At 36.0% G+C, this 21,152-nt stretch overlaps 4 protein-coding genes across 4 annotated transcripts in view; 3 read left to right on the top strand and 1 right to left on the bottom strand.

The window, feature by feature from the left end:
* LOC128867201 (uncharacterized) overlaps positions 1–21,152 on the bottom strand; it is a 46,830-nt gene that overhangs the window by 19,488 nt on the left and 6,190 nt on the right. The window contains exons 3-4 of the mRNA XM_054108302.1: positions 20,660–20,941; positions 20,175–20,221 (exon numbers count right to left, since the gene is read on the bottom strand). Coding sequence (XP_053964277.1) covers positions 20,175–20,221; positions 20,660–20,941 — 329 coding nt within the window. The remainder of the gene's footprint in view (positions 1–20,174; positions 20,222–20,659; positions 20,942–21,152) is intronic.
* LOC128868376 (cytochrome P450 6g1-like) lies at positions 28–4,719 on the top strand. The gene is made up of 4 exons (XM_054110397.1): positions 28–47; positions 2,857–3,329; positions 3,400–4,191; positions 4,321–4,719. Exons 2-4 carry the CDS (start codon positions 2,862–2,864, stop codon positions 4,621–4,623), a joined length of 1,563 nt encoding a protein of 520 aa, XP_053966372.1. The 5' UTR covers positions 28–47; positions 2,857–2,861; the 3' UTR covers positions 4,624–4,719.
* LOC128868378 (cytochrome P450 6g1-like) lies at positions 10,996–13,658 on the top strand. Its single transcript, XM_054110399.1, has 4 exons — positions 10,996–11,140; positions 11,809–12,281; positions 12,349–13,140; positions 13,270–13,658. Exons 2-4 carry the CDS (start codon positions 11,814–11,816, stop codon positions 13,570–13,572), a joined length of 1,563 nt encoding a protein of 520 aa, XP_053966374.1. The 5' UTR covers positions 10,996–11,140; positions 11,809–11,813; the 3' UTR covers positions 13,573–13,658.
* Positions 16,191–20,399, top strand: LOC128868375 (probable cytochrome P450 6t3). The gene is made up of 4 exons (XM_054110396.1): positions 16,191–16,375; positions 16,452–16,598; positions 16,693–18,025; positions 20,093–20,399. The coding sequence occupies exons 3-4, from the start codon at positions 16,718–16,720 to the stop codon at positions 20,369–20,371; spliced, it is 1,587 nt and encodes a 528-aa protein (XP_053966371.1). The 5' UTR covers positions 16,191–16,375; positions 16,452–16,598; positions 16,693–16,717; the 3' UTR covers positions 20,372–20,399.

Here is a 21,152-nt window from a genome sequence, read left to right on the forward strand (position 1 = left end):
TGTAAGATTACTGCACTCAGTGTTGCGATAGAAGTGAAATTGAAAAGGTCGAATAAAGTTCGCTAAAGTTAAAAAAAATTAAGTTTGTATAAGACTAGCGCCATTGAATTAGTGTGTGAATATTCTTCATTGATATGCCAAATTAAAAACCGCAAAAACGGGTCATTGATAATAAGGAATTGTAAAATTGATTGCTATTCAAATGTGCAAAACTTTTTTCGATATTATTTTTTTTTTCAAAAACCTTATATGTATGTATGTACAGTCTGTGTGAGAAAAAAGGAATCGCGATTATTCATGAAGTATGAAAGATATATATTTAAAATTCCTTTTACATGAAAGTATGTACAAAACTACGAGTCGCAATTACTCAATAAGACGAGTAGTCTTCATCGTTGTCGAGTATAGCCTGGCATCTTCTTCTTGCTTTGAACCAGCTTTTCTGCGTTGCTCGTCGCCAAACAAGACTAGATTTTGCGAACTTGCGGTCATGGACTGGCCTTCCGGCAAGATGCGTTTTCATAGTTCCCCACACATTTTCAATGGGGTTGGCGTCTGCGGACTGGGAAGGCCAGTCCAATACTTGACGCCATTTTCTTTGTTTTGTTGTTTCTCAATGTGTTTTTCTGAGAGCAGTAATTTTGATGATGTGGGACGGATATGTTCGGCTCCTTCAGTTGACGTTCGATGGTGTTGATACTCACATTTATTACCTTTTTAGCACGAACTGATCGTGCTTGGCGTAGTCTCGCTTAAAACGTTGGACGTCCTGCTTTTTTGTCGTCACTCGCTTCAAGCCGTGCTCGGAAAAGTCATCAACATTTTTGTATACCTTATACCGCTGATCCTACCCCACAACAAACTTTTTTGACTTTTTACTCACTTTTGCAGACACGGCGTAAGATAACTTCGGACCTTTCGAATGCGTGCATAAAAATGCCGCCTCTAAACGCTTCGCGTACTTCTCACGCATTTTTGTCTGGTTGTGTTTACCCAACCTGAGTTAGGACTGGCGTCGTAGCCCTTGCGCAGCAAAAAACAGAACGAAATATATCTTGAAGTCACAAGAAAAAAAACCGGTTCTTTTCTTCTGGCACAGACTGGACGTATATATGTAAATTCTATGTAATGAAGAAATATTGGCCATTTTTGCAGTGTTTACAACGGTATCTGTTATTGCTTTAAATAAAATTTGCTTGTAAAAACTTGACTAGAAGAAAATCAGATTTGTGTTCCTTCATGGCCGGTGCCTTCATGACTGATCTGAATTCGATTGCTAATCTATGGATGACCGCGGACACTATATCGGGATTGGGATCATAGAATCATTTTCTGGGATCTGAGATTTGGTTGATTTGCTTAATGACACACACACATACACATATTTTTGGTTGGCAAGCCTTTGTTTTGTTGGTCAGGAGGTTGAAATCAAAATGTCAGAAACATTATCAAAGGTATGATCAAAGGTCACACCAATGGTGTTTCGGGCACGCTACCACATTCCTCCTCCTCGGCTGATTTCCACGCTGGAACCGCGTAGGGATTTCTTCATGGTGGAGATTCGTTTACGCCTATTAAATACAATAGGTTCCTGCGTCCAGGTTCCGCTCCTTTGGGCAAATGGAGACTTTACGTCAACGATACTATTCACTCCTCCCACTGCCTTCGAAAGCGGTTGGGAGGGAATGAAACATCGGAGAAAGTGCAGTAGTCTGATGCTCACAAACTATTCTCTTGTCTTCGGTTTGGTACTGTAGTAAGTGTTTGACTCAAGCGTCTGTATCTGACGTCGATTGGCAAGCCTCATATTAAGTGACCACAGAATACCGTTGAGTCTACAGTAGCTGCCGTAGCGAAATGTGTCCGGCGGTAATCACCAACTCCAAAAATCTCAGAATTTTCAGTTTGAAGACGTTAGTTCAAATTTTTGATATTGTGACCGCCGTATTGAATTAGAAAGTGTATTCAATATTGAAAAATTGCCATCGGATTTGTAATCGATGGCCCCAGAAACCATCGCAATTTTTATGAGTTTAGCTCATACTAATGAGCAAATTAATCGTAAATACCAGACCTTAAAGTGTTAAACCCATTTTGTTTCAAAGCTGTGTGCGAGCTGGCCAGAAAACCACTCTACGAACAAGTTAGCAAGAAAAGAGAGCGAACTACCTTTGTAAACAAGGCTTGAAATGCGTGCATTCCTTGGAAGAATATTCTCTGAATCAAGAGCGAACGTTCATTGAAAGCCCATTGCGCTATGAAATCCATTTGTGAAATAACCAGACAAAAACGACTAATCTATATAATCAAGCTGCCCTATTAAAAAACGGTCTAAGTCGTTAATCCACCTTCATCGAATCTCCCTACGGTCATAATAACCAGCAGATAATTTTCAAATACAACAAATATTGCGAATATACACTTCTACATACCTACCCTGCTGTTTAACCAGTTTCGTGCGCAGTAATAAATTATTAAGCAGCTCAATTGATAGCGGGCGGCCGGCAGAGCCGAATGCATTTATGCGTGACTACCGTTCGGTAGGGCAGTGGTTCAAAACCCATTGTGGGTATGGCACACCAAATGATAGAAAAGCGATCGCTGACCACATATTAATCAATTTTGTTATAAATGCTGAAAAAATTGTATACTTAAAAACTCCTTTCAAAATTTTGAAAAAATTACTTTGGTAAATGTTTCCGAAATGAGTTAATATTTGATCACACATTGTGCAAACTCACACGACTACCATTATAATTACTGTTTATGAATCGAAAACAAGCATTATTATCAAATACGCATTTTAAAATTTTCTTTTGTTTACTACTTCAAATTTTCTTATCTATTCCAACACAGTCCACATGATGATGTCTATAGACACGCTTTGCCTCTTGGCCACCTTCTTGATATTATTTTACATTTGGTATCGCTACAATTATGGCTTCTGGAAACGACACAATATTCCATTTATAACGCCGTTACCACTGATTGGCAATACTAAAGCTATGTTTACACTAAGCAACAGTTTCTTCTTATATCTCTCTGACATTTATAAGGATGCCAAAATGTCAAAAGCCGCCGCAGTCGGTATTTATATACTGAATAAACCAGCTTTAGTGCTACGCGAACCGGAGCTTATCAAATCTGTACTTATTAAAGAATTTTCAAAATTCTCCAATCGTTGTGCAACTTGTGATCCACACTTCGATGCTTTGGGATCGAATAATTTGTTTTTCATACGCAATCCACAATGGAGGGAGCTGAGAACGAAGATTTCACCGGTGTTCACAACAGGAAAGATCAAACAAATGTATCCACTAATGATCGAGGTTAACTAAGCAAATAAAAAATCATTACATGCTTTGAATTTTTCTATATTATTATACTTTCTCATTTTAGGTCGGCTCTCAGTTAGAGGCTCATTTGGAGTCGCACATCCAGAACTACAATTCTTTGGTTACCGAAATCAAAGAGATTTGTGCGCTCTTCACTACCGATGTGATTGCATCAATCGCTTTTGGTGTACAAGCGAATAGCTTCAAAAATCCAAATGCAGAGTTTCGCAAGCAGGGACGAAAAATGATGGAATTTACATTGGGGCGAGCGTTTAACTTTTTCATCGCATTCTTCTATCCAAATTGGGTCACTACAATGAAAGTAAAACTTTTCACGCCCCAGTTTTCTTTATTCATACGTCGTACTATCAGTCACGTAATAACGGAAAGAGAGAAGAGTGGTCTCACACGCAATGATCTGATCGATGTGCTGGTGTCATTGAAAAAAGAGTCTGTCGAGAAACAAGAGTATAATCAAGTGGCACATGATGTGCTGGTAGCACAAGCGGCGGTGTTTTTAACGGCTGGCTTCGAGACTTCATCATCAACGATGGCATTCACATTATTTGAATTGGCCAAAAGACTGGATTTACAACAGCGTCTACGCAATGAAATTTGTGAGGCGTTAGTGGCGGAGAATGGTAAACTATCCTATGAGACCATTACCAACTTACCATATCTGGGTATGGTAGTAGATGAGGTGTTACGTTTGTATCCAGTTTTGCCCGTACTCGATCGCGAACATCGACCCAAAGATGGGGAAAGCCAATTCGATCTCAAACCGTATTATGATTATACAGTGCCAAATGGTATGGCTGTTTATGTACCAATTTTCGGTTTGCAACGCGATCCCAAGGTGAGTTGGATGGAATGTGGGAGGGCTACAGTAAATAAAAAATTCAAAACTGGTTCTTAAATACCAAAAAGCAACTATCGAAACCTGTTACTTTCTTTCGACATTGATCGTTTTTCGTTTTACTTCTAGTATTGGCCTAACCCCGATACCTTCGATCCGGAACGATTCAGCCCCGAGAAGAAAAAGTTACATGAACCTATGGCCTACTTACCTTTCGGTACTGGCCCACATAATTGCATTGGTAGTCGAATCGGTTTACTGCAAACCAAAATCGGTTTGGTGCACATTTTAAAGAATCATTACGTTGAGGTCTGCGATAAAACACCAGCGCAAATAAATTTCGATCCACTGTCCTTAGTTTTGCAAAATAAAGGTGGAATTTACTTAAATTTAGTGAACGATGGGCTCTATAAGCGGAGTGCGAAGAAGTGATACCCGAGGTTTGGAAAAAAAGTAATGGATTCTTTACAGAATAAGTTTTAAATTTATGTAACTTATTAAATGAAGAATAAACTTGAAATATCTTCTACTGATAAAAAGTTGATTTGCTTCGAAATATAATTAGTTGTTGGGTAGAAGAATGTGAATATAATTAATACGAAATACTCAAATTTTTCAGCTGAGAACGAGGGCGTCGGCTAATATTTAAGTCTAGCGGTAATGCAGAAACCCTCCTCCGTTGAACAGCTGGTATGAGAAAACTGAGTTACATCTACTTACATGCAAACTGTAGACTTTAAGTAAAATATGTTTGAAACTTACAATGAATAAAAGGGAAATACGAGTATTATAGATGAATAACATTAAAATAATTCATATTTTTCAGTAATATTATTTTTCATATTTATTATATTTTTCAGTTCATATTTGATACATTTGGGGCACTCCATTTAAAATCGTCGATGTCCATACCGGCATTTTTATAACTATTAGAAAATGTTCACTACACTTACAAAGCTCACATTCTCTATGATCTTTGGTATCGCCAGTGGTTGCAGCGCAGTGAATATTTCGCTCTTTTATCTGGCACCGGAGGTATAGGCAATTAAGGAAGCGGTGGACTGGTTGCTTAATTCGGTAATTACCGTTAAGGAAGTACATATTTACTCCGATAGCCAATCAGCAATTAGGGCCTTGGGCTCGCTGTTTGTGCGCTCGAGATTGGTCGGGGAATGTCTGGCTTCTCTCTCGATTGCATCCGAATACTTCATCATCAGGCTCATTTGGGTTCCCGGGCACAGCGGTATAGAGGGAAACTGCTGGGCTGATGAGCTGGCTAGACAGGGAACTTTGGAGACGGTTTCGTTGCGAAATGAGAGAATTGGGGTTCCCCTGAGAACCTGTGGTCTGCTCCTGGAAAGATGGGCCTCGAGTCAACTCAGCGAGGGCTAGGCTAGTGCGCAAACGTGCAAGGTAGCGAGATCCTTCTGGCCACGGGTAGATCGGGGACGCTCAAGGGAACTCCTAAGGCTAACAAAGCCCCAGCTCTCAAATTTGGTGGGCATCCTTACCGGACATTGTCCGTTAGGTGTTCACGCCGTAAGACTTGGGATTGCCTCAAGTCCGTTCTGCAGAAACTGTCTGGAGGACGAGGTGGAATCATCTCAACGCCTTATTCTCAGCTGCCCTGCTCTCGTCTGGCAAAGACAAATCTGGGCTCTCACTTTTTCGCTATGCCTGCGGATATAGCCGGTGTAAATATCATAAATTTGGTGAAGTTCATTAGTAGCTTGTTACGGCTAACTACGAACGCAAATTAGCCCCCGTCGCACAGTGATTTAAACAATGGACAAAAATCAAAAAATTAAAAGCAATATTTTAGAAAAACTAAAATGGAAATAAAATCTTCATTATATTGCTCAAATAAAATCACCTTAAGTTTATTTTTATTTTTTGTTTCCTTATCAGTAAAATTATGATAAAGTCTACCTAAATAAAATCCTATTTTGCTTCTTTTAGATTTGATCAACATTTATTATTGTATGGTAGTTCGTTCTGAACGTTTCGATATTTTATATATTAGTTTGACTCGTTTATTATGGCAAATATTCAGCAAGGTATGTAAATATTTTAATATATGTTTGGTATTTTTCTTAATTTTTTTTGTAAAGTAGTCATTATTTTTAGAAAACTCTATTTTTGGTAAAAGGTCCCAAAAGGTGCCTTTCCAAATTTTTTGTTATTTGATATTTTAAACTGTTCTGTTTTTAACGGTATAGGTCTTTTTTTGCGCAAAGTTGTACTTTATTCCGAATTTTTATTTTTTAGGTACTTTGTCAAATATAAAAAATAAAGATTTGGTGGATACATGGATTTCATTGCCCAAAAAGCAAAGGAAAAATAAGTTAGTTGAAAAGGTTCTAAACCTAATGAGACTTCAGACTGTCACGAAAGCAACTAAGCGGGAATTTGAAAAATCTGTTGGCATTTTTTGTGGAAAAATAAATATTAAATGGCAAACAAAGAACAGTTTTTAGCCAAAGAAAGCAAATGGCTGAACTCTGAAATATATATGACCTCATCACTAAAAGCTATTTTAAGAAAACCAGCTGTTCGAGGTAACACTTTTGCTGAACAAAGCACTTCTCGTGGAAGACCATATGTAGCTTTTGGGGAGTCAAGTGAGAAGACTAAAAAGAGGCGAATTGAAGAACTGGTCTGGAATTTTTACCTAGCATCTATAAACTGCGACAGTTTCGAGACAGTTTATTACCAAAAGGTATTATAACCACAGAACAAGGATCTGAAATAAATCTACAACAACTTCTTGATTATATATTAAAAAGCATTTTAAAATCAATATTAGACAAAGAATATATAAAAAGTGAAACTTAAACTCTGACATGTAAATACGGATTCGATGGAAGCTCTGGGCATAGCACCTTCAAACATGTATTTAGCTCCACAGAAATTACTGACGAATATTTATTTTTAGTTGCTATGTCACCCCTTAACTTGTCAGATGAAAAAGGTTATATTTTTTGGAATAATCCTCGCTCTTTGTCAACATTTTTCTGTCGATCAATTAAATTTATTTTTGTTAAAGAAAATTCCGATTTAGTTAAAACAGAAGGCTTGAGACTGCAGCAAGAAACAAACGATTTAAAACCTATAACTATAAATTTTCAAAACAAAAATTACACTGTAAATTTTAAATTTCACTTTACAATGCTTGATGGAAGTTGCATTAATACTTTATCAGAGACTAATTCTACTCAAACTTGCTTCATTTGTGTAGCTACACCAAAACAAATGAATACAAAAGAAGTTCTTAAACAACCAGTTAAAACCGAAAATTTTAATTTTGGGATGTCATCTCTTCATTCGTGGATCCGTAGCTTCGAATGTTTATTACAAATTGCTTATAGGCTTCCTTTTAGAAGCTGGCAAGTAAAAGGCACAGAAAAAAAAGCGTTATTTAATATTCAAAAGAAAAAAATTCAAGACGACTTTAAAAGAAAATTAGGCTTAGTTGTGGATAAACCTAAGCCAGGTTACGGGTCCACTAATGATGGGAATACGGCAAGAAGGTTTTTTCAAAATCCCAAAATAAGCTCTGAAATAACGGGCATTGATGAGAATTTGATTTTTAAATTTTCTCAAATATTACGTGTTGTGTCTTCTGGAAAGCAAATTAACATCGACAATTTTCGAGAACTTTTAAATAATACCAGATAGCTTTACATTGAATTATATGACTGGTTTTATGTGCCTTCCAGTGTCCATAAATTATTAGTTCATGGCGAAGAGATCATTAAACATTTTGATTTACCAATAGGGCAACTGGCAGAAGACGCACTTGAAGCTAGGCATAAGGAGGTACGAAATAGTCGTCTTTATCATACACGAAAAAATTCTAAAATAAACACTAATAAAGATATTATGACATATTTACTAGTAACATCAGACCCCTTTATATCTTCTCTGAGAAAGACTACCACTTCGCATTCTTTTAATTTTTCGGATATTAAAACCTATATTTTAGAGGAAAATGTAAATCAATTTGATTTAGAAAATATTTCAGATAGTGACTAACTAAATAATTTTCATTTCTTCCTTTCCTATGTTCAGTATATTTTTTTGTACTACTGCAAAATATTTTTTTTCTTTTATTATTTAAAGTTGATTATATAAAGTTGGTGAAGGCGTTAAAAATATTCCTATCTAATTAAAGACTACCACTTCGCATTCTTTTAATTTTTCGGATATTAAAACCTATATTTTAGAGGAAAATGTAAATCAATTTGATTTAGAAAATATTTCAGATAGTGACTAACTAAATAATTTTCATTTCTTCCTTTCCTATGTCGCGTCGGCGCCGTCGTAAAAATGTATGGTCATCATCGTATCTAATCCCAAGGCCGCTTATTCCTTCCCATCTCCTTTCTGCTCTCCCATGTATGGCACCACAACGGACGAATTTCTTAACATTTGTCCAAGTGAGCCCTTTAGCTAGGGCAGCCATTTAACCTAACCTAATCTGGCACGAATGATCTAAGCTTTCAATTCTAAAGCAAAATATACAAGTGGACAAAATACGAAAGTTTTGGAAATTTAGCAATTAGCTTTGCCGCAATAAACTTTCTGCACACCTCCACACAATTCCAACTTCCATAGCTGAGCGGAAGTTGTTGACGCAGGCAGCAGCCAGTTGCTGAAAATGAGCTTTATATAATATATACATATATATAATTGGTGCGTACACCCTTTTTGGGTGTTTGGTCGAGCTCCTCCTCCTATTTGTGGCGTGCGTCTTGATGTTGCTCCACAAATGAAGGGACCTACAGTTTCATGGCGACTCCGAACGGTAGATACTTTTATGAGGAGCTTTTTCATGGCAGAAATACGCTCGGAGGTTTGCCATTGCCTGCCGAGGAGCGACCGCTATTAGAAAAAAGTTTTTCTTAATTTCGGTGTTTCACCAAGATTCGAACCTATGCTCTCTCTGTGAATTCCGAATGGTAGTCACGCATCAATCCATTCAGCTACGGCGGCCGCTGAAAATGAGCATTACAGGCTCTTATTTTATTTGCTACGAATGTATGAGTTTTGCGCAACTACTGGAAATACTAGAATTTGACTACGACAAGAGTTGCTTGACAGCAGTATTTGATGCCTTAATAATCTCGCGTCGTTTTGGTATTATCGCATTGAAAGACGCTGTTGGTGCACGTGTACGTGGATACGTATGTATCGGGTGGTTTTTAAGAGCTTAACTGAACTGAGAGCTTAAAATAATAATACAAAACGGAAATATTGTTACAATGAGTTTTTGATTTTGTTATACTCTCTACACGTACAAGTACAAGTACCTAATTCTGTCTTGCAAGGGAATTAAGCTTCTTATTATATTTTTGAACAATCTTTGAGGTTTTCCAAAGACTTTAATTTCACTAAAAAAAGTTTCCATGCCTCCCATAGCGTAATGATACTTATTACTATGGTTTAAGTACCATCCGGCTCCAGAACCTATTTCATTCTTTGACCCTTCGGTAAAGAAAATATCCGTCAAATTTCTTTGAATGCACTCTGGATTACAACGACAATTTGACATGAAATTTCCTGTCGAATGAAACAACGGCTATACGGTCAGCCTTAGGTGCCAAAGAAAGTGGATACTGTTCAGTTAGCATCATAAAGATTTCTCTGTGTCCCGAAGCTCTGTCTTCGTGCCAGAAACCATATTTATGGAGTCTACATATTGCAAGCAAGAAAATCAAGCGCAGCTTTAAGGCATGGTACCTGTAATGTATCATTATAATGCATTAGGGCGGGCAGTTTTTTCTTAAAATTTTATGCACAATCAGATTCTGCAGGAATGTTAAAGAATTATTTGGAATTTTTTTTAACATTGTAATAGAAAAAGCGACTGCATGTTTTTTTTTATATCTAAGTAAACTGAGATTTAAAAAATCGATTGTTTTTTTTATTTAGCGCCATCGTGCGATTCTTTAAATGAAAAACAGATAACAAAATAAAAATTTTCGCATTGAAACACACTGAAGTACAAGTTTGAATTAAAAAAAAAAAACACGCATATTGGGAGACTCAAACCAATTTTTTCAAATCCATTTTTTTTATAAATTTATGTAGAATTGAAATCGCTATAGTCGATGCCGAAAAAGATTGTTCCATACAAATTGAACCACCCTAATGTACATATGCAAATACGGAATGTTAAAAAACTTAAATTTTCACTGAGGGGAAATCTTAAAACACTAGGGGTTGGTTGCAGTCCCGAATGAAATTACTTTCATGTATTTTACACAGATACTTTTTTTTGGTATGCGGTCCATGCGGTTACATCTTCTAAAGATAGTTACAGCCCGTACTATAAGCATGCCCGATTCTACGGCTAGGCGCCAACAGACTTAAATCACCCCCTCCCCTCTTGCTTGAATCTATGTAAGTGTTCTCTAAAGTTGCCTTGACCAGTCAAAAACTTGAACAACTGTAAAAGTGCATATTTGTGTAAGTAAATTTTATATGTATTTAAAAAATCGTTTAAAGCAATCAAAATCAATATCTTATTTTTGACAAATTTACGCTGATAAAGGGGCCCATTTCAGCGGGTATTTAAGTATCATTCCATCTTAGTTATAACAGCAAGTATTTTTATTGTATTTCTATTAAAATTACTCTACATATACATACATACACATATTAAAGATAAACCACTGGCTGCGCTATTCGATCGTTTTTGAGTGCATTGAAAGTAAAAAACTTGTCGCTGTGCTTTGTATTTTTGGATTACTCGAAAATTTGATAACACCTACATTAAAAAATTTATTTATGTGTTTTTACTTGTATATATTGAAATTTGGTTAGCTGCAGTTTTGCACCAAATAAAAACTTGAATCTATAGGACTGTCGAACTCAGTGTTCCGGTTGAAGTGCAATTGAAAACGTCGAAAGAAGTTCGCAACAATAAAAATAAATAAAGTAAAAGGTAACCCGGCTGATGAATCTGTATTCTCTTCATAGATAAAACACCAAAACAAAAAGAAAATAAAAAGAACAGAAAATTGATAATAATCAAATGTGAAATTAATTTTAAAAGAATAAAAGAATCTACTCCCACCGAAATGCTCGTTATCATATGCGTTAAATATTTTTCGAATTTATTAAAATCCATTAAGGTGCGAAAGGGCATGAAATTCTAATTTGCGGTATTTACCCCTGCATCCGCTAGGCTGTCGGCAAAAATAAATAATTATGTGTATGCGCAAATCGAGATAGTTGTACTTTAAGCGCTATGAAAAGAAGAAAATATTCCTTTTATATTTTTCGATTAGTTGGAAACTCGTAACTTTTTTCTTTTTGGTCGAGCTTATCCTCCTTTTTGAGATGTGCGTCTTGATGTTTTTTTTATGATGAGCTTTTCATGGCAGAAATACACTTGGATGTTTGCTATTGTCTACCGAGGAGCGACCGCTATTAGAAAAAACTGTTTCTATTGTATAATTTTGCTGTTTCATGCACTGATATTCGAATCTACGCACTCCCGACAAGTAGTCACGCAGCAACCCATTTGGCTACGGCGCGTTAATTTTTTTTAATTGTGATAGTAGGTTTATTAAAATTAACATTTTTTCTCTCCCATCTATTCGAATATAGTCTATATGATGATATCTGCAGATACGATTTGCCTCTTGGTCACCCTTTTGATAATCTTTTACATTTGGTATCGCTACAATTATGGCTACTGGAAACGCCAGAATATTCCATTTATGACGCCGATACCACTGATTGGAAATACTAAGGTCATGTTTACACTGAGCAACAGTTTCTTCTTATATCTCTCTGACATTTATAAGGATGCCAAAATGTCAAAAGCCGCCGCAGTCGGTATTTATATACTGAATAAACCAGCTTTGGTGCTACGCGAACCGGAGCTTATCAAATCTGTACTAATAAAGGAATTTTCCAAATTCTCCAATCGCTATGCAACTTGTGATCCGCATGGCGATAGTTTGGGATCGAATAATGTATTTTTCATACGCAATCCACAATGGAGGGAACTGAGAACGAAGATTTCACCGGTGTTCACCTCAGGAAAGATCAAACAAATGTATCCACTAATGACCGAGGTTAACTAAGCAAAAACAAACAACATTGCATATTTTGAACTTTTGTTTCTTTCTCTTCTCATTTTAGATCGGTTTTGAGTTAGAATCACATTTGGAGTCGCACATCAGGAGTGGCAATTCTTTCGTTACCGAAATCAAAGAGATTTGTGCGCTTTTCGCCACCGATTTGATTGCAACAATTGCTTTTGGTGTACAAGCGAATAGCTTAAAAAATCCAAATGCAGAGTTTCGCCAGCAGGGACGAAAATTTGTGGAGTTTACATGGGGTCGTGCGTTTGACTTTTTCATCGCATTCTTCTATCCAAATTGGGTCACTACCATGAAAGTAAAACTTTTTTCACCCGAGCTTTCTTCATTTCTACGTCGTACTATTAGTCATGTAATAACGGAAAGAGAGAAAAGTGGCCTCACGCGCAATGATCTGATCGATGTGCTGGTGGCATTGAAAAAAGAGATTATCGCGAAACAAGAGTACAATCAAGTGACACAAGATATGCTCGCAGCGCAGGCGGGGGCCTTTTTAACGGCTGGCTTTGAGGCTTCATCTTCGACGATATCATTCGCATTGTACGAATTGGCCAAAAGAACGGATCTGCAAGAGCGTCTGCGCAACGAAATTTGTGCGGCATTAGTGGCGGAGAATGGCAAACTATCCTATGAGACCATTACCAACTTACCATATCTGGGTATGGTAGTAGATGAGGTGTTACGTTTGTATCCAGTTTTGCCCGTACTCGATCGCGAACACCTACCCAAGAATGGAGAAAGCCAATTTGATCTCAAACCGTATTATGATTATACAGTGCCAAATGGTATGGCTGTTTATGTACCAATTTTCGGTTTGCAACGCGATCCCAAGGTGAGTTGGATGGAATGTGGGAGGGCTACAGTAAATAAAAAATTCAAAACTGGTTCTTAAATACCAAAAAGCAACTATCGAAACTTGTTACTTTCTTTCGATATTGATCGTTTTTCGTTTTACTTCTAGTATTGGCCCAACCCCGATATCTTCGATCCGGAACGATTCAGCCCCGAAAAGAAAAAGTTACATAAACCGATGACCTATATACCATTTGGTAATGGTCCTCGTAATTGTATTGGTGGCCGAATGGGGTTGCTGCAAACAAAAGTGGGCTTGGTACACATTTTAAAGAATCATTACGTTGAGGTGTGCGATAAAACACCAGCGCAAATTACTTTCGATCCACTGTCCTTACTTTTGCATAATAAGGGAGGCATTTACTTGAATGTAGTGAACGATGGACTCTATGAACGGAGTGCGAAAATGTGATTTGGGAAGAACTCAATATTTGTATTATGGAATGAGATGAATTTTTGCAATAAATAGAAAATGAACTCATGTTTGTTAAAAGTTAGTAAGAGCAAAAAACGTTGCATTGAGGAAGGTGAAGATGAAAAGGTAATCGAAAAGTACGCAGAGTTGGCAATTAGTAGAGAAGCTTAAATTTAACAATGTTATGATCTTTTTTAAAAGCATCAATATTTAACAGTTAGTTTTTTATCTTTTATTATAACTGTTACTGATGACTTGGGTGCACATTAAGGGGGGAAACCGGTTTAAGAGGCCGACATTTTGGTGTTCTTCGTGAATTTTTTGAACCAGGAAGGAATAATCAGAAATTGTTTAAACTTGGAGGGTATTTTACTCATATTTTTAAGTACACTTTAAAATTCTTTCAAGCCATTTCGGTCGGAAATAGTTGCGTTAGAGCGTGTTGTCCATGGACGATCGCCATTCGAGTGTCTTGCTGGTGAGCATTCCTGAAATTGCAATTTTTCTCCGTAATCAACAACAATTTTTTTTTTGTTAACAACATGTTTCCTAAGAATATGAACCTAATTGTGATAAAATAATATTGAAAATTGCATATCTTTGAGGCGCTTGAGCGCAATGTAATTTTTTCATATCATATCTTTTCATCTATTTTGCTTAAAAAAAATATTTTTAATGATAATATAATCCCAGAACTAGGTTCATATGAATAAGGATTGAATAAAGAATACTCCGAAAATTTATAACTATTGGTCGATAACTTTTTGAGCCAGAGCGTCGTTCTAACCAACGCGCGCTACGGTGCGGAACCGAAGGGCAGTCACTAAAGTGCTCATAGAATCGGAAATATTGCGAATTTCGCTTTAAAATTTTTACCACATATTCTTGAGTAGTTATATTAGCAATTTATGCAATAAAAAAGTCAATTTTTTGATAAGCCTAAACTGGTTTCCCCCCTTAAGTTAGTGAATTTTATTGAAAGCTATCGCGTCATGATAAACGGCTTTTTGATGCCGGAAATTGAATGCCGTAATCTTCACAACATTTGGTTCCAACAAGAGGGCGGATGGCGCTTTTTGCCATTCAATCCGTGAAATAATGGATTTACTGCGTCGTCGTCTCGGTGTGCAATTTATCTCTCGTCTCGGACCAGTGGATTGGCCGCCAAGATCACACCTTTGGACTTTTATTTTACGGGGTATGTAAAGTCTAAATGCTTTGTGGATAAACAAGCTTCGACTGAGACATTGAAAGCCAACATTACTAAAGTTATTCACGAGATACCGACCGAAGTCGTCCAGCGAATCATTCAAAATTGATGTTTACGGATTGGTGTTGCGGTCAACATTTGAAAGGGATTATATTTCAAAAAATAAATGTCATGAATGTCAATTTAAATTTTCGTTGTTTTATTGTTGTTCAATTTAAAATCAAGCTCTTAAAAAGACACAGGATATTCTCCAATATTAGCACCACTGGAACTTCTTTCTGCTTTCAAATATGGGGAAATGGCTCATCAGTAAAATATTTGGGTCATATGAAGAGATCATCGATTAAATAAATTTCCATTTTGATAGCCTCTAGGAATTGTATTGTTTGCACCAACAAATTGCAGGAACGTTTGATGGAAGTGTATCGAGCTAAGAGAAGACTCTGTTCAAAAATAAAATGGTTCCCTACAGTGCTGTTGTGTGTTATTGCACACTATTTTTGACTTAGAAGACCACTACTGAAATTGTCCCGAAACTATTTTTGTATAATATTTTTTGTAAATTTAATATTTTTGTATAAAATTTTAAGCCTCCATCGATCCTTCAAACTAAATATTTTTCAAATTTTTAAATAAGAGTACCAAAACAACCCACACAGACGAGAGATATTGGGTTAAAAGGTTCCACAAAAATATGCGCCATTAAATTTCGACAATTTAGACAAGGCAATTCGAAAGTTAATTGTAATTTTACATGAGTTTTTTTTCCAAAATATTCAGATTAACTTGATACCAAATTGGAAAGACTTCGAAATACTGTAATAAATATTGTGACGTTTAATTAAAAAATATAAGGCATTCAAATATTCTACAACTGTTTCTCTTACATAATTTATATACTGCATTCTTCTCTTTTTTCGTCCCATTTTGTCGCAGAGTGTAACTATTAAAACTGTGTGTGGATCTAATAAAGTAGTTACCTCTTTCTCAGTAGTGAAACTAGTATTTTGTTTGTAAGCCCACATTTTCTTAAATTTTTCACTAATTTATACATATGCCCACACATACATATATGCCCATTTGTACCCATTTTCCACCATTCGTGACCGCTCGTTTGGCACACGCGATCATTTCGGGTGACATTGCAAATCATGAGCAAAACGGCATAACGTGCCAAATCAGTTTTCGTTAGAAAACACTTAAAAGCTGATCATTACTAAAGTTTGTTGAACAGCATCTTGAAGATGAGCTGTAGAAAATATTTTTTTTTAATTTGCACAAATTGCCCGAGGCACGCAAAGATGCTATTGACCCACGCCAAATGCTCAAAAGCGCATTGATTTAAAAATTATATAAATATATTTTCAAAGTCACAGTGATTGAAAGCCCCTTAAAATCTATAGTTTTTGAATAACTTTCACTCATTCACGCACCTAACTCGTTCTAGTTTGCATGGAATCCGTCAAACCAAAAAAGCGGCAGCAGTTAAATAAAGGACTACGTAAAATATTCAAGTAAATACCGCCCTGGGCCTGCACCACAATCTTTGTGTACGCACAAGTTGTCACTTTGTGATTTTGTAGAAAATAAGTAAGTACAATTTCAGTCTGTATTACAGTAAAGTATGTATTTATTTCTGAAGCCTATGAACAAAATATTCTTACAGACTACATCACCATCAGCATCATTTCCTCTAACTCCTGGGAGAGCACAAGACTGAGACTACAAACATTATAAAATATTGCTATTAATACATAAAAACGATTTATGTTGATTTCGGAATCTATGTACACTTCGGCAAAGAGAGATCAAGGTTTGGTTTTTTGTTTTCTCTATATTGAATATTTATTTCTTCCATTAGTTTTTTAAAATACGTATTTAAATTCTTCTTCTTCACTTCCTTTCAGCCTGCCACCTGCTCATCCCCTCAACATGTCAGCGTACAGCTTTTACCCACTTTTAACATTAACTCTTCTCTTCATCACAATAACGCTGCTGCAGCTTTGGTTCAATCACTGCTACCGTTATTGGTATCGCCGCAAAATTCCATATCTGCAACCCACAATGTTTTTAGGCAATTTAAAGCCTCTACTGCTATTACGCACATCCTTTGGTGATTACTTTCGTTCACTCTACGCTGAGCCATCTTTTCAATCTGCGCCATTTTTCGGTTTCTACATACTTCATTCACCCGCCTTACTTATACGCGACCCCCAATTAATCGAACAGTTACTAATTAAAGAGTTCAATAATTTTCCCAATCGCTATGAGGCCGCCGATCTGCAGGTTGATCCTATGGGGGCTTTAACACTACCTTTAGCCAAATATGCGATATGGCGTAAAAGCCGGCGTGAGCTCTCAAAACTATTCACTAGTGGGCATATCAAACATAAATTTTATCCAAAACTTTTAACGATCGCTAAGCAGCTGGAAGAGTATATCACACGTAAACTAACGCAGGAAGATCAACAACTCTTAGTAGACTCTGGCCTGGCCACCGTGATTGAGGTCAAGGAAATGTGCGCGCTCTACACCACAGACGTCACAGCTACCTTATTGTATACCACTGATACAGCAGGTCTAAAAAATGATGGCTGTGAAATGCGTACACAGTGCGAAAATTTGTTCAAGCCTAGTTTGCGTAAGATCGTTGATTTCTTCGCTATATTTTTCCTGCCCACAGCAGTGCGTATGCTCAAGTCAAAAGTCTTCACTCAACAATACTCACAATATTTGCGACGACTTGTAGAGCAGCGTATAAAGGCGGGTGATCAGCATCGCGATAGCGGCGATCTTATAGATTTGTTGTTAAAAATGCAGCAATCTTTAGATGACACAACACTCAATGACTGGCTGCGCCATACGGACTTTATAGCCGCGCAAGTGGGCATTTTTCTATTAGCGGGCTTTGAGACATCCTCTTCGCTGATTGCGCTCATCTTATACGAATTGGCGAAGCAGCCAAAAATTCAGACAAAATTAAAAGCTGAATTAGCAGCTTGTTTTTGTAAATCATCTAGCTGTGATATTAGCTATAAAAAAGTTTTGCAATTGCCATACCTTCACATGATTGTCACCGAAGGATTGCGACTGTATCCGACAGCACCTTTCATAAATAGAGAGTGCTTACCGAATGGGCAAGAGCAGACACTATGGTACGAGGAGAGGAGCAAGTGTCTTTGCATACCTAAGGACGTGCCAGCATATGTCTCTATTTTGGGCATACACAGAGATCCAAAGGTAAAGCGTGCACATTATTTCATTTATTTTCAGTTGAAGTCAATATTTACGAAAGCCTTAATTGAATTGAAATGTTTGCAAAAATATCAAAAGAGTTAGGAAATATGTAAGTTACTGCGAGCAACCAATCTCTGAAAGTTCGCATTTCGCAGACACTTCGATCTTTCATAAATCTTGAATGTGATCACAACCTCACACTTTAAGATATTCGTTGTGGCATCAAAAGAAGGTCTTCTCTGCGCTAAAAAGACAAGTAAAAAGTGAATTCATGCCTTAAAAATGTTTCCTGCCATAACAGTTTTAGTCCAATAGGCACAAGTTGGGTGACTTTTTTTTTTTTTAAGTACAATTTGTTTGCTTACAAAAGAAGTACAAAATAGTGAATTTACGACGAAACTTTTAGCTTAACGAAAATAACAAGGTTTCGGCAATGGATTCTGGTAAAAGGGGGGAAAAAATCAGACGTTATCGGCGTTTTGAAAGTATACACCTGAATTTTATTTTAAGTGGGTCAAAGTTCTCGCCTTATTGTCTATTCTTATGGTAAATTGGCATAGGAAACTAAGTGATCCTTACATTTTAGATATGTAATGTGTTCAACAGTTCTATGTAAAAAACAAAGGGGAATATTTTTGTGGAATATTTAGCCCTCTAACTCCTCAAACGATGGACCTCTCTTGTCGGTTTTGTGGGAAAAGACCAAAAATACTCACGACAAAGAGATTAACGGGTTACAATGTAATAGAAAACTATTTGCCAAAAAATGTTACTATAGGTGTGTCAAAACACCTAAGCTCAAAATTCAACTTAAATGCCATAAAAAGTGAAAAAGGTACGGTAATACGGACACATGTTAATTTTTTTTATTTCAGTAGCGTAGCTGAAAAAATTGTATTTGAAATACGCTCATTGGTGATACCTACTTTTATGCAATGGCGATTGGATTAAGGGGTTAGGGGTAGTCAGAGGCCCGAATAAATTATGATTTTCAATAATTGTTTTTTTTTGCTAGTCAATTGCTTTATTTTACAAATATACAAACAAAAAATAGCATTAATACAACATGTTTCGATTTGACTTTAGCAAAATTTCAAAAACAAAAAAAAAATAATAATAATTGTAGAAGTTATAGGTGTTTGCGTGGAGCCCGTTTCGCCAGAAGTCCCTTGCGGTTATCATCACAAGTCCTTATAAATAAATTCATCTAAAATCAATCGGACAAGAGAAATTAGTTTTATTAACAGATACTCTTATGTCTTTTTTTTCAAAATTAACAATATTGTGGCTTCAGGAAATATTTTTTCAGATTTTCGAGAAAAAACCCGACAATTAATTGTTTAAAAAAATCGAAATTTTTGAAAAAAATCCTTCGATCAGGCACGCGTTTTTTATGTTTTTCAAAAGCAGTATAAATTTTATTGAAATCTACCAAGCGGTTTTTAAGTTACAGTGATCACCAGTTCAAAAAACATAGTTTTGAGAAAAACGCATTAAAAGTTTTGCTATCGAGCGCCCGAGCACCCTTTGTTAATTGTTGAATAACTCGAAAAGTATTTGTCGGCATTTTCACAAAATATTTTTAACATGAAAAATTATTATTAACATGAAAATCTTTATTGGTGACCTTCACGCGCTCCCTTTCTTGTCTGTTTGTATACTGCAGCTGCCTAGTTCCCAGGTATCAAATATGATTGACATACTACGCCATTTGCAAAAACTATAAATCTTCCGATAGCGGAATAGTAATAGTAAAATAGTAATTTATGTTGCCTAGTGTAGTTAGATTATTCATGTTTTCTTTATTTATTTATTTTATTAGGTCAATTTTTTCCCCATACTTTGTTTCGGCGTCTGAAGTATTCTACTGGCAATTCTGAGCAAAAAAGTTCATACAAGCATAGTTCTAAAATGGCTTCGAGCCTCCTCATTTTTAATTTTAGCTTTTTCGTTTTTATATTGTATAATATTATGATAATATTATTGTACTATTTTGTTAAACTTTTGTTTTTTGGTCGAAAATGTTTTTGGTGTTGTTCTTTTTATATGTATTTTTAAAATTTCTTTCAGTACTGGCCTAACCCACAGCTTTTCGATCCTCAAAGGTTTGCGCCTGAAAATCTACCTTCTATTCAACCAATGACCTACTTACCGTTTGGTGCGGGTCCACATGGCTGTATTGGCAGTCGACTTGGAATACTACAAGTAAAATTAGGATTAATATTTATTCTAAGGAGTTATCGTGTTGAAGTATGTGAGCAAACACTTACCAAAATTCAATTCGATTCGAAACGTTTTATGCTAGAAGCGAATGGGAGGCTATACTTGAAGTTTGTCAAGGAAGAATAAATTTAATAAGAACAAAATAATAAATCTGTAAGCGAAAAATATGTATATATTTACACTCGCTGCTGTGTTATTTTTCTTTTTATAAATAATTAACTATAACGTACAAAAATAAAAAAAAAATTGCACTTATAGTAAAGTTCCACAATCACATGATAACAAAAAATTACTCAATATATGCCACAAACACCGTTAAGCAACTGTTAATATACTTAGATATTAATTAATGTAGGTATAAGAAATTTTAAGCTTAAAATCATACATCTCTTAAACTCAACGAACTCGACCTCAAAATAATGGGTCGCGCACTATGTTCAAGTGTATACCTCCCAAAACGTGTAATATAACGGCACTTGGACTTAATTCAATTTCCCTCGGCGTCTTATCACAGGGGGTCACATAATGATTGCGATAAAAGTAGAGCAGTCCAACTTTTGTTTGTAACAGTGCGAAGCGTTCGCCTAAACAAGTATGCGGGCCAAGGCCGAATGGCATATAGGCGCTCAAGTTGTTGTCTTCCTTATTTTCAGGTAGAAAACGATTGGGATAAAATTTTTCGGGATCTTTGAAGTACTGTGTAAAAAATATAAAAAAGATTCGAATATAAAAAATTTCAAAATAAAATTTAAAAAATTTCGAATATAAAAAACATCTTAAATAAAATTTAGAAAATTTCAAATATAAATTTATAAAATTAATATATATAAATTTAAGAAATTCCGAATCTTAATTGTAATTTACACTTAACTTCAGTTAAGCATCGCATTTAAATATCTAAAAATAC

This window comes from Anastrepha ludens, chromosome 6 (assembly GCF_028408465.1).
Source record: "Anastrepha ludens isolate Willacy chromosome 6, idAnaLude1.1, whole genome shotgun sequence".
NCBI classification, from domain to species: Eukaryota; Metazoa; Arthropoda; class Insecta; order Diptera; family Tephritidae; genus Anastrepha; species Anastrepha ludens.

Coding starts and splice junctions, on each gene's coding strand:
- LOC128868376 (XM_054110397.1), top strand. CDS start 2,862: ATGATGATGTCTATAGACACGCTTTGCCTCTTGGCCACCTTCTTGATA. Junction 3,330..3,399: donor TGTATCCACTAATGATCGAG/GTTAACTAAGCA, acceptor TTCTCATTTTAG/GTCGGCTCTCAGTTAGAGGC. Junction 4,192..4,320: donor GTTTGCAACGCGATCCCAAG/GTGAGTTGGATG, acceptor TTTTACTTCTAG/TATTGGCCTAACCCCGATAC.
- LOC128868375 (XM_054110396.1), top strand. CDS start 16,718: ATGTCAGCGTACAGCTTTTACCCACTTTTAACATTAACTCTTCTCTTC. Junction 18,026..20,092: donor GCATACACAGAGATCCAAAG/GTAAAGCGTGCA, acceptor AATTTCTTTCAG/TACTGGCCTAACCCACAGCT.
- LOC128868378 (XM_054110399.1), top strand. CDS start 11,814: ATGATGATATCTGCAGATACGATTTGCCTCTTGGTCACCCTTTTGATA. Junction 12,282..12,348: donor TGTATCCACTAATGACCGAG/GTTAACTAAGCA, acceptor TTCTCATTTTAG/ATCGGTTTTGAGTTAGAATC. Junction 13,141..13,269: donor GTTTGCAACGCGATCCCAAG/GTGAGTTGGATG, acceptor TTTTACTTCTAG/TATTGGCCCAACCCCGATAT.